This window comes from Ovis canadensis, chromosome 3, assembly GCF_042477335.2.
Source record: "Ovis canadensis isolate MfBH-ARS-UI-01 breed Bighorn chromosome 3, ARS-UI_OviCan_v2, whole genome shotgun sequence".
NCBI lineage: Eukaryota > Metazoa > Chordata > Mammalia > Artiodactyla > Bovidae > Ovis > Ovis canadensis.
Window position 1 is genome coordinate 174,926,453 of NC_091247.1, and position 14,008 is coordinate 174,940,460.

General features: G+C 38.1%; 1 protein-coding gene across 1 annotated transcript in view; it reads right to left on the reverse strand.

The window, feature by feature from the left end:
* The window catches only part of ANKS1B (ankyrin repeat and sterile alpha motif domain containing 1B), a 1,178,069-nt gene that overhangs the window by 768,240 nt on the left and 395,821 nt on the right, over positions 1-14,008 (reverse strand). Inside the window, exon 10 of the mRNA XM_069585128.1 lies at positions 8,897-9,062. Coding sequence (XP_069441229.1) covers positions 8,897-9,062 — 166 coding nt within the window. The remainder of the gene's footprint in view (positions 1-8,896; positions 9,063-14,008) is intronic.

Below are 14,008 nucleotides of genomic sequence, written 5' to 3' on the forward strand. Positions count from 1 at the left end.
AATATGTTTTCTCACAATTCTAGAGGCTGGAAGTCCAAAATCAAGGTATTGGCAGGACTGGTTCCTGCTGAGGAGATCTGTTCCAGGCCTCTTTCCTTGGTTTCTAGGTGACCATCTTCTCCCTGTGTCTCTTCACATTATCTTTCTTCTTTCCATATCTCTATGTCCCCCCTTTTTTAATGAGTCATGTTGGATCAGTGCCCACCTAAAGACTTCATTTTAACTTGATTATCTGTATAAAGACTGTCTTGGCTTCTCTAAATAAGGTCACATTCTGAGTACTAGGAGTACTAAGGGTTCCAAAACACCCTTGGGAGGGGGGGGGGAAGAAAGGGGCACAAATCAACTAATAACAGTCCCTCTAAAGACCTGGTCATCCTTCCACTCTCTCTCTTCTCTCTCTAGTCCTCTCTCTTTTTTTCTCTCCAGGAAAAGCTTCAGAATGCATTTCCTGTGTGTACAGAAATCCTAATTTTGTCTGTGAAACTGAGCCAAGTTATCCAGCACAGTTAACCAAAAACTGTAGAATACATTCCCTAAGATATAGCTCCTCAGTTCTCTTGCCTACTATTTTCCAAATGGCAGAATGCCAAGGGGATAAGGCATGAGCTTCACTCCTACATACCCCTCAGCTTTCTTCCCTCGTCCCCCTCTTCTTTGTCCTGGCCATAATTATTTTATGCTGAGACTGCGTGTTGACCTCCTAATTAATCTTCCTGTTCCTAGTCACATATCTGCACAATCAATCTCCCCATATTGCATCCAGGGAGATCATTCTAAAACACAAAAACTCATCGTGCCTTGTCCCTCCTTAAAGTCTGTCAGTGGTTTGACTCTGCTGCCAAGTGAAATTCAAACTTCAGCATGTCACTTCTTGTTTTTTACGTATTTTCCTCTAGTCTCATTCTATGTTCTAACCAGGCTAAATTGGGCATAGTGTGAATGCAGTGTGTTCTTTCACACATCTGGATCTTGGCACACACTATTCCCTGACCTAGACAGCCATATATTTCCCATTTATTCATCTAACTCTTCCTTCTCTGAGGCTCAAATAAGGCACCAGATCCTCCAGGAAGCCTTCACTCACTCCCTCCTGTTCTACTCTCCTGGAGCACCTCATGCTCACTTCTATCACTGAACTTACTACTCTTCATTTTGATGCCCTCTAAGTCCCTACCTATCAGGACTTGTACCTTTCACTCTACTTCTGCAACATGCAGCTCAAGACCTAGAACACCAGACGCACTCAGTGAATGTTTATTGAGTAAGGAACTGTAGGGTACAGTTTAATACGAAGGCCTCTAAAAGACTCGTGCGCATCAACAGGTGTTACCTTCAGTTAATAAAGGACTTAGTAACAAAGGGAAAACATCAGTAACACCAAGAGAGTCCAGTAACTTCCCCCAAGTTTGTGAACGAAGCTCATCCTGAGAAGAAAAAGAGAAGCTAGGTACAGCAGAATGAGAGACTTGGAAGCAATTAGATCCAGGCAAAACCTCAGGTACATCTTAATGGAATCAACAGACGAAAAAGACTTGAACTGTTGTCTCCTCATCCAGCCAGATGACAGTTATGTTGGCACTCTCTTCTACCTGCTATGGTGTTCATGCAGGGGAATTTTGTGGGGTTCACTTGTTAAGGTTCCACCTAGAACTGGAACAGAAATTGCTCTGGCTCTAGTATTCATCCATTATATATTAAAAAAAATCTTCTGTCTTAAACTCTGGACTCTGTCACCCCTAGAATTCACAATTACAGCCCAAAGTGCAAAGACCATCAATCATTATAAATTAATGGGTCAGTTGAGCAAACTGGGGTGTTGGAGAAGACTCTTGAGAGTCCCTTGGACTGCAAGGAGATCCAACCAGTCCATTCTGAAGGAGATCGGCCCTGGGATTTCTTTGGAAGGAATGATGCTAAAGCTGAAACTCCAGTACTTTGGCCACCTCATGTGAAGAGTTGACTCACTGGAAAAGACTCTGATGCTGGGAGGGATTGGGGGCAGGAGGAGAAGGGGACGACAGAAGATGAGATAGCTGGATGGCATCACTGACTCGATGGACATGAGTCTGAGTGAACTCCGGGAGTTGGTGATGGACAGGGAGGCCTGGCGTGCTGCAATTCATGGGTCACAAAGAGTCGGACACGACTGAGCGACTGGACTGACTGACTGAGCAAACTGGTTTCTTTCATACTGATGATTGAATGCAATTGGGGAAAATTATATACCTAAGCAAATGAACTCTTATTCCACTTAAGAAACAACAAACACCTCAGGCATTTTTGAAGTTTATGTTTTCCAAAAGTATCTGTAAGAATATCTTCTTATGATGTGACTTCAGTAACACTTTTCCATAAAGGGGAGGGTTATAAGAAGTAACACAGCTTCTTACACAGTACACTGTGTAAGAACTATACCATAGTAAAATGCTGTAGTGCTGCATAGAAACTTCAAGCCAACAATGACCCTCTAAGGATTTAAAGAAAGCCTCATACATCCTCCCTGTTCAATAATAGGGTTTCTAAGAACCTCAAGGACATTGTTTCATAAAACTCTCTTAAGGAGCACAAGGCATAGAAAATCTTATCTGGACTATAACATTTTACTTAATGGGATGGAGTACAAATTGAAACACACGAAGTCCATAAAGTTTTAAAGGAAAGTATTTCAATTGAACTAGAAGGAAAAAGATAAAACAAAATTTGGCCCCTAATTTTTTATAGACAGTAAACAAGTGAGAAAGATACCCAAATTTAAACATGGGTTACTTTCTATGGAAAAGGAAGAATGACTCAGAAGGCAGAACCAAGAGACATGGAAAACAATTACTACTTCATTGTACTAGGCTTAATCAAGGAACTGTGCTTGATTACATTCAGAATTGCCACAAACTAGGAATGTCTGTGTGACTTATTTTCCCTGTGTTTGAATGGGAGTGTCAATTGTGGTTTTCCTATACCTTTCCCACTCTTAAATGTTGAGTGTGTAGGACAGGAGATTGGTAATTTGTCTCTTTAGTTCATAGGTCATCACTGCCAAGAGCAAAGGTCATTAAGGACATATACTGTAAGAACTGCACCAGGAAGATTCATACATACCTAAACCTAGACTAGGAGTTTATGCAGTAAAGGGCTGATATTTGGGCATCCAGGAAAAGGATACAAATCATAGTGACCAGAGGGAAGACTGTGGCAGATTTTATTTTCTAAAAAGGATAGAAAAAGTATCTTCCATCCTATATTCTCTTATTACAGAGTGACTTTGACACTCCTTCCATCAAGAAATAGGATTCATATTCTCTCCCCTTGAATCTGGTAGACTTGGGACTATCAGTTCAGTTCAGTCACTCAGTCAGGTCTGACTCTTTGCCACCCCATGAACTGCAACACGCAGGCTTCCAGGTCCATCCCCAACTCCCAGAGCTTACTCAAACTCATGTCCATCGAGTCAGTGATGCCATTCAACCATCTGTTGACCCATTCTCCTCCCACCTTCAATCTTTCCCAGCATCAGGGGTCTTTTCAAGTGAGTCAGTTCGTCATATCAGGTGGCCAAAGTATTGGAGTTTCAGCTTCAGCATCAGTCCTTGAAATGAGCATTCAGGACTGATTTCCTTAGGTTTGATTGGTTTGATCTCCTTGCAGTCCAAGGGACTCTCAAGAGTCTTCTCCATCACCAGAGTTCAAAAGCATCAATTTGTCAGCGCTCAGCTTTCTTTATAGTCCAGCTCTCACATCCATACATGACTACTAGAAAAACCATAGCTTTGACTAGATTGACCTTTGTTGGCAAAGTAATGTCTCTGCTTTTTAATATGCTTTCTAGGTTTGTCACAGCTTTTCTTACAAGGAGCAAGCGTCTTCTAATTTCATGGCTGCAGTCACCATCTAAAGTGATTTTGGAGCCCCAAAAGATAAAGTCTTTCACTGTTTTCATTGTTTCCCCATCTATTTGCCATGAAATGACAGGACTTGGGACTATAGTATAAGCGATAATGGGAACTTCTAAGGCTAAGTAATAAAAATGATACAACTTCCACGTGGTTCTTTTGGAATGCCCACTCTCAGAATCCAGTCAGTTTGTCAAAGGAAAACCCAAGCAGTCCATGAAGAATAAACAAGACCAACAGCCCATAGCATCAACCCAGTTCTCAGCCAATGCCAACTTGCCAGCCATGTAAGTGACCCATTTTGAAAGTGAGTCCTCTTTCTCTCAGTCGTGCACCCCCAGCTCATATCATCTGGCACAGACAAGCTGTCCTGTCAAATGAACTCTGCAAAACTTGCAGATTTTGAGCAAAATAAATGACTGATATTCCACTAGCTCAGTAGGCTCTGGGTGGCTTATTAAATAGCAATAGATAACTGACACGGACACCCTTTCCTTTACGAAATCTTCCTCAAGCACCCAGGTGGTGTTGTGTTCCTCTTTTCGGCTCTCAAAGCACTTTTAGTGTAGTATTATCGTAGTACTTATCATGCTCTGTTGAAGTTAACTACTCGTCTGCTTCCTTGTAAATATAGGGCAAGCCTATGCCTTTTTGGAAAATTAGCTCTGTGAATATACTGCTTTTGCCCCACTCTCTTTCCTCCCCTTTGGTCAGACAAGTCAGAATTTCTTGGTGTATCTTCTAAGTGTCTTAGCTTCTCTTTCACATATATATTTTCCTATCATTTTGTACCTCTGTTTAAAATTCTGAAAAATCCATCTGACTTAATTTCCAGCTCACTAAATCTCTCCTCAACTGAGTTTAATCTGCTGTTCCACTCATCCACTGAGGCTTAAATTTGGGGTTGTTTTTCTTTGTGTGTTTGAGTTTTTAATTTATAAAAGCTTTATTTTTTCCTCTCAAATATGCTAGGTCTTTTTTTTATGGTTTCTATTCCTCAAAACACTTTCAACCTTATGTTTTATCTATAATAGCATGGTCATTTTATAGTTTGTATCTAATAATTATAATATCTGAAGTCTTTTCAGGTGTGTATTTGTTCTTTCTTATTTCTGTTGATTTCTGATTGGGGGTCTTTTTCTTCTAAGCTTAATGATTGCAGACTGATCATTTTAATTGGAAAAGTATTTATAGGAATTACTTAGGGCCTACAGAGACAATTCAGCAGTCCAGTAGTCATGTATGGATGTGAGAGTTGGACCATAAAGAAAGCTGAGCACTGAAGAATTGATGCTTTTGAACTGTGGTGTTGGAGAAGACTCTTGAGAGTCCCTTGGACTGCAAGGAGATCAAACTAGTCAAACCTAAAGGAAATCAGTCCTGAATACTCACTGGAAGGACTGATGCTGAAGCTGAAACTCCAATACTTGGGCCACCTGATGTGAAGAACTGACTCATTTGAAAAGATCTCTGATGCTAGGAAAGATTGAAGGTGGGAGGAGAAGGGGACAGCAGAGGATGGGATGGTTGGATGGCATCACCAACTCAATGGGCTTGAGTTTGAGTAAGCTCTGGGAATTGGTGATGGACAGGGAAGCCTGGCATGCTGCCGTCCATGGGGTCACAAAGAGTCGGACACAACTGAGAGAGATAATTTACATAAATGAACTGAGAGAGATAATTTACATTCCTGTCTAGATGGTTTACTTTTGCTTCTGCTTGATGACTGAGGGTATTACTTTAACTTAAATTCATGGACTGATATTTTGCAGACTATATGGATGATATGTTTTGGGTGAAAATCTGTGTAAGGACCCACTCATGATTATAACACCTCAGGAATTTTTCTCCTTGTTCTGCTCATAACAAATCATCTTAGCAGATCTTGCAGTCTCCTTAGAATGAATGTTATGAGACAGAATTATTTCTGATTACTGTGAGGGTGTAGCCCTTGTAGCTCTAGGTCTATGGTGGAAGGATTTCCTATTAGAGTTCACATGCTGAGCATACACAGAGATTTGCTTTCTGTACACAAACCTATAGAGGACTTGAGGACCGAAGTTTAACAGCAGGTTCAGCAAATTCCCTCAGGACAAAAGTAACTTTAATGCTCCATTGGCTTCCCACCTGCACCAATGTATTGGCCCGATTATCTCTTACTAGTATATCGGAGAAGGCAACAGCAACCCACTCCAGCACTCTTGCCTGGAAAATCCCATGGACGGAGGAGCCTGGTAGGCTGCAGTCCACGGGATCGTGAAGAGTTGGACACAACTGAATGACTTCACTTTCACGCATTGGGGAAGGAAATGGCAACCCACTCCAGTGTTCTTGCCTGGAGAATCCCAGGGAGGGGGAAGCCTGGTGGGCTGCCGTCTATGGGGTTGCACAGAGTCGGACATGACTGAAGCGACTTAGTAGCAGTATACTGATAAAAACATGATCCTTATTTAAATGTTATTTACTTTACATAATTTTCCTGTCGCCTTTTTGATGCTTTTAAGTCTTCCTTTTCTGTATTTTTATCCAGCATGCTGCTTTTTGTTTTTTTCTTTTTCTTCCTTCAGCAGGAAAATTGTTCTGAGCCTAATTAGTTTTAAAACCTGGGTCCATTTATTTTTCATCCCTGTATCCTCCTCAGCATGCAGCAAAGTGCCTGGCAAGTGAAGGAAGTCGATTAGTTTTCAATTATTTAATGAATAAATAATGCTTTCATTCCTGCTTCCACGACCCCTAACTTAACACTCTACCTCCATTCCCTAATTAAAGCTCTTTTAAATTTTCGTATATATATATGAAATTCATATGTGTGTGTGTATATATATATATATATATTCCTACATTAACTGAACTTTACTCCTGATTTCCCCACTATTTTCCCCTATGACCTCTCCTACAGAAGATTTTTCATTCTTTTCGAGTTTCATTCTTACCATCTCTCAGCATTGTCTTCACTCTCCATGACTGCTTCTGAATCACCCACTATTCTACCTTCATCTAATCCTCTCATCTGAAGATTATGCTACTCTATTATAACATACTTTTCCTGACTTTATTGTTACCATATGTGGATTTCCAGGCATAATTCCACATTTCTTAAGGATTTCACTACTTGGTTCACACTTTCTATTCCATTTTAGCTCTTAATATAATGCAGCAGTGTAATTAACACAGCATTTAAGAATATAAGGGGACAACCCAAGTTCAAGTCCCAGAATCATCCATTGTTTACATGTAACCTTGGGAGGTTACCTAATATTTCCTTGCCTCACGTTCCTCTTCTATAAAATGGGAATCATGGTATTATTATCTTGGAGCATTGTAAGAATTACAGGAAATAATGTATATAAGGCACTTATAATAGTATCTAGTACCAGTAAATGCTCAATAAACCTTAACTATTTTCATGATTATGCTCTGATCTCATGCAAAAATCTTCCCTCCACATGCTTATGATTCATACAACACCCTGGGCTTCCCAGGTGGCTCAGTGGTAAAGAATCTGCCTGCCAATTCAGCAGATGCAAGAGATGCAGGTTCAGTCACTGGGTCAGGAAGATCCCCTGGAGAAGGAAATGGCAACCCACTCCAGTACTCTTGCCTGGGAAACTCCATGGACAGAGGAGCCTGGTGGATTACAGTTTACAAGGTTGCAAAGAGTTAGACATGACTGAGGATGCACGCATGCATGCATGGCCTCGGTACTTTTCCAAAAATTACTTGTTCACTTCTATAAAATTCCATAGCCAGTCACTTAAAATAGTATTTCTGAATTTTACTTTAACCCTTCTCAACATTGAACTCTTCTTTTCAGTCAATAACCCTTACATTACTCAGAAATTGAACCCATCTGGACATACATATTTCAGGCTTTCTCTGTATTCACAATGCTTTATTTTTCCTTCTCTCTAAGAGAAGCAGTGGTTGTGCTTTCTTAGACTATCTCAGTCTTAATTTATACCCATCAGTTTTCTCTTTTTACTCTTTGTCTTCAATCTCTTGTTCTCCATCAGCAAACTCCTCCAACTTCTAAACTTGACCAAGTCTTACTTATCCTAAAATAAACTAGCTATTTCTCCCTCATACCACTTTCTTCTCGTGTGAGCATTTTAGCTTTTTTTCTAATCCTCTTCAAAGGGTAATCTGTATTCTCCACTCCCTTTTCCTTCTGCATTTCTGAGTATCAACCTGTTAGCTTTTAAAAATCTAGTTTTATTACATCATTTCTTAAACTTACTTTTCAAAGACAGGCAGAAATTGGATTGTCAAACAAACAAATAAACAAAGCCTCTCCTCAGAAATTCTACAATTTCTTTGCAACCTTGAATATGCTGACCACCCACTTGAAGCTCTCCTCTCCCATTAGCTTTCATGTAACTACTTTGCATTCTTCACTCACAGGCAGTGGCAAAGGAATAGAAAGCAAGCATGATGACAAAAAAAAACTCATGTTCAAGCAAAGGCCCCTCAAAGTATTGATATTAAATAAGACACTTAGCTTCAATTTCCTCATCAGCAAAATGGGCATATTTGTTCATCTTGTTCACCAGTTTATAATGCTAATAAATAAAGTAATGGATCTGAAAATACCATAAAAGAAATAAAATACATAAAGTAGCTGAGTATGCTTTGATAACCTGGAAGCAGACAGGATGCAAGAAACTATACTTAAAGATTCTTGCTACCAAATTTGCTATGAGACTCTGAAGGACCCAAAGCTTTGTATCTGACCTAGAATGTTTTTCACTATTAAAAGGTTTCAGAGTGTCTTCACCATGGCAGTACCAGCTCCATGAGAGCTCTTACCAAGAAATTAAGAGCATTCACATCAAAAATGTTCCAACTTACCTGGACTCACTTCAAGATGCAAAAAAAAAAAAATCCTTATGACTATATTGGGGCCCTTTCATTTTTAGAAATATTGTAGGATATCAAAATACTAATGATATATCTTCAAATATGCAAACATGTAAACTGAATTGGTCCATGTTAGTAAGAAATATTACCAGTTCTTGGAGAAGGGGCCCTTGCAATTTCTAAGGAGCAAGGCTTCTTTGTAACTGCTGTGTCCATGAGATCACATAGAAAATTCTCATTTTCTGAAGGAAATGTATCCAGAGAGGCAGATGGTACAATTTCCATAGTGTAATTCCTCTTCTTTGGATAGGACTCCTGAAAGGAAGGAGAAAAAATAAAAATAGCTTTGTGATAAAGACACAGCCTGTTTAATTTATAAAAACTAGAAAAGATAATAAGTTTCGTCAGTTCTAAAAGTGATTGAGAGGTGATGATTCATCTGTTTGAATAAGTTATACAATTGTGCAACCCAATATTACCATTATCTTTTTAGAAAGGTCCTTGTAATTTGGTTCCCCTGAAGTTATCCCTAAAGTTCTTAATTTCAAGTCATGATCTCTTTTTTATAAAATATGTGTGTTTTCTACTTGTGGCATAAACAGTTGTTTAATGAACAGTCATTCCCAAGATTCTTCTCCTTTGCCTGCTTCCTAGAGATAGCCATATGACTCAGTTTTTGACCAGTTAGATACAAAGGGAAATTTGCTGGGAGGCTTCTTGAAAAATATTCTTTATGTAAAAAGGCTTTTGCAGAGCAGGGTTTTTTAAAAAGCCTGGGACCTTGATAATATCATTGAGTTGCTCAGATAGTTTCAGGACCAGTTTCTTCAGGTTTCTTAAGCAAGTATTAAAGTTTCTTATTGTTTGAGTCATTGCTAATTGGTTTTCAGTCATTTAGAAGTGAATGTGTTCCCACCCAACACACTTTCTTTGTGAATACTGTTAATATACTAAGGTTACTCTTTTCGGGTTAGGATAAAATTAAGGTCTTATTCTATATTGCTGATTCTTCAATATATTCTAAAAATTGGAATTCATTTCATTTCATAATGTCTTTATATCTTGTATAAGGCATTGTGTGTTTGTGAGAGAGAGAGTGTGTATTTGTCACTCAGTTGTTCTCCACCTTTGACATCCCATGGACTGTAGACCACCAGGCTCCTCTGTCCATGGAATTCTCCAGGCAAGAACACTGGAATGGGTAGCTATTCCCTTCTCCAAGGGATCTTCTTGACTCAGGATCAAACCTGGGTCTACTGCATTGCTAGCAGATTTTTTACCATTTGACCCACCAGGGAAACCCATACAAGGCATTAATGGTCAGCAAATATTTATTGAGCACATATCATATACATTTAGAATTATGCTAATTGCTGGAAATGTTTTAAAAATGAATAAGACATAATCCTTGCAATCAGAAAGTTTGTAGTTTATCAGAAAAGAAAAACAGATTATCTGCATGATAAATTTGACAATTAATTGGATTTACTTTTGATATATATTACCTTTATAAACCATACTTCATTATCAAAAGAAAAAAAACAAATGAAAAAAAAAACCTCATTTTCAAAAAAGCTTGCAATATATATCCAAGGATTGGTAAAGATTTAGTACAAGCTCCTATTTTTTTTTCTTTAATGACACTTACAGTATAGTAGAATAAGTATTCAAGGTCAGAGTAATTGCTTTCAGACCATACCAGACCCTCACACATCAAAGAGTCAATTATGTTCACTCTACTCTATTGAAAGCAGGAAATTGGGAGTAATTTATTTTTAACAACAAAGGGTGACAAAGTTGAAAGCATCCAGAGGAAAGCAATCAGGATGGTATATGATTTAAAAACCATGACACAGAAGAAATGATGAAAGGAACTGCAGTGTTCAATCCCAGGGAAGTCGTACAGCCGCGTAATAGTTATCTCAATATATTTGAAAGGCTATCCCTCACGAGCTTCCCACAGAGTGGGAAAGGGTATAAGAGGCTGTGGTAGATTTATTCTAAAGTTTTTTGATGCAGAATAAAGAAAAATGTTTATCAGTCAAGGAGGGAAAATTTGAGTCAACACAAAAAACAATTTTCTGTGAATTAAAAATATTGCTTATCTTCTAAAATGGATGTGCACTGATAAAATAATTAAATAGCACTAGAAAGCAACACAATGAACTCCTCATATGTGGAAATGCTTACAGTTACTGATAAAATTATGTATAAAAGACACTGTACAATGAATACACCAGGTAATTCTAAACTCCATGAGAGGTAGAATTTTTCTAATTCACATTCTACCCCCAGAATCTAATATAACTCCTGCCACATAATGGGTCCTCAGTAAATACTTACTGATTAACTGAACAGTCTCGAACATCATTTTAAACAAGTCTAAGTACCAGTTAGGAAAAGGAAAAGGATAGTGCTTTTTAAAGATGTAAATTACTTTACTTCTCTGTCTTCCTTATTATTGTTTACTGCTTTGAATATCAATAGTGAAAAAAGTGAGATTCAATGAGATGGTAATGAGTCTATGAAGAAAGAGCCTCTAGCTTAAAACTTGTTGTTTAGTCATCAAATTATATTCAGCTCTTTTGCAAACCCAAGAGAACTGTAGCCCACCAGGCTTCTCTGTCCATGGGATTTTCCAGGCAAGAATACTGGAATGGGTTGCCATTTCCTTTCCAAGGGATCTTCCTGACCAGGGATTGAACCAGCATCTCCTGCATTAACAGGTGGATTTTTACCATTGAACCACCAGGAAAGCCCCAGCTTAAACCTTAGTTGATCTCAAAATTAAATTAATCCAAACAATTATTTTTCATGGATTTGGTTAGGCTGGACTTTTACCATATTTGAAAAGAATTATGAGGATTTTAAAAGTCTTGAAAACAACTTTGAAATTTAACCACACAGGATAAGTTAGTAAATTAAATACATTTATTAAAGAAATATTTTAAAATATTTGGAAATGGAATGGAAATATAAATGGAAAAAATATCACATGAAATCTAGCATGCTCAAATCACTAATAGTAACATTTTGGTGTATATTCTCTCAAATGGCTTCTATGTGTGTGGACATGTGGGTGAGTGTAAAGGAAAGACAAACTATTTTAAACAATAATGAAGTATACCCTCTTCTTCTTAAGGGAATGCCATTATTTCTCATTGGCATAGAAGTCTGTAGTACACACATGGCCTCCTTATGGAGAGTGAGAGTCCCAAGGGGAGGAGATAGTTTTAGCAAAGCTGCACTTATGTAACCAAATATTTCATATTGCCAAAAAAAGCAGGGTATTCAACAGAATACCTGACAAGTATCTCTCGAAAGAGAATATATGATATTATAAAATGATAGAATAAATTCACATGTGTCCATGTTTAAGAGACAGAACATGACCACTGAGACCCACCCCTCCCATCCTATGTTCCCCATTCTGTTCCCATCCCTTCCCTCGGCAACTGGGGTTAAATCTTGTTCTGAACTTTGTGTTTATAATTCCCTGCATTGTTGTGAAAACGTATCTATATAAGTGAGTATCAATAAAGAATAAATGGCTTGTACGGTATGCTTTGAACTTCATACACACAATATAAAGTGCTCTTGCTCTCCTGTGACTTTTTTCAGTGAAGACTCTGCTTCTGAATTTCGTTTATTTTCAGTGTGACACAAGAACCGCCATATAGGTATACCACACATTCATCTACACATTCTCCTGACCACAGACTTTCAAACATTTCCCAGCTGTTTTGTTATTAAAAAAAGAAAGGAGGGCATTGCATTTTCCCACCCCAAGTAGGATAAAGGTCCAAGAGATTTTCTGTAAGATTTATATAAAGATATTATATATATATATACATACACACACAAAGGTATATAATGTTTTCTGATTTGATATTTTCCTTTAATAATGTATTCTGAACAAGTTTCAAGGACAAGTATATGACTACATGATGAATTTAAGTCCCAGTATACACATGATCATAACTCAGTCAATCTTACCATACTGAAATTTTAATGTTTTTCTTTTAAGGGAGCATTATTGTGCATGTATCCCTGTTTACATGCTGAGCCACATCTTTTGAAGTAGAATTCCTGTGACAATAGGTATACACCATATGCTTATATAATTGAATCTGTTTCTGGATTTTCTAATATTCCATATATCAGTCTATTCCAGCACCACAATCCTACTGTCTGGCTCTTTGCAACCCCATGGACTGTAGCCCACCATGCTCCTCTGTCCCTGGAATTCTCCTGGCAAAAATACTGGAGTGCGTAGCCATTCCCTTCTCCAGGGGATCTTCCTGACCCAGGGATGGAACCCGGGTCTCTCGCATTGTGGGCAGATTCTTTACCATCTGAGACACCAAGGAAGCCCTTGATTAAACTATCTGGAAGGATATGTCTCTCTGCATATTTATCCTTATCAAAGCATTCATGATTATCCTCATGTCTATTTTTCAAAAAAACTTCTTTAAACATTTTTGTCAATTTCTCCTCAAATAATTGCCTCTCCTTTGCTTCCTATCAATAAACAGTACTTCCACACCCCAGTCACTTAAACAACTTGAGGACAATTCTTCATTCTCACTCTTCTTCAGCATCATGCCCAGTCATTCCCTAAGTCCCATATTCAACATTGAATTCTGTACCTCAAACACATTCATTTCTCTCTACCTCTGCTACCACCTTGGTCTGGGTCCCCATTATTTATTACTTGAACTGCTAGAACACTTCCAAACTGGTCTCCTTGCCTCTAGCCCTGCTCCTCTCCCAATTAATTCACTTTCAAACACTACCATGTTACTGATAGAAAGTCAGGTCAAAATAAATTCATTTCATTTCATCATAACTTTATCTGATTAAAGAATCATAAAATGTTCTAATCGTAGTACATATTGATTCTTTTTAAATATGGTCTTTCATAATATCTTAGAATTTCTATGCTGAATGATTACATTCAATGCATTAATTATCCAGAGAGTAAACTCATTAAAATAACAAGATCTGGAAGAATGAACTAAAGGAGAAATATAATCCCATTAATGTGAGATGATGGTGCTAATAACTAAAGACCTGCTTGTCTAGCACCTAAAAATGTGCCACCTGCATAGTAGGACTCTATGAATGCATGCTAAAAAAGAAATACATAAAATAGCTATCATTTCGTTAGTATTTCAAGGCCTGATTCCTTGACTAGATTAAAGAACTATAGAGGCAAGTGCTGAGTTCCAGGTCACTTCAGTTGTGTCCAACTCTTTGCA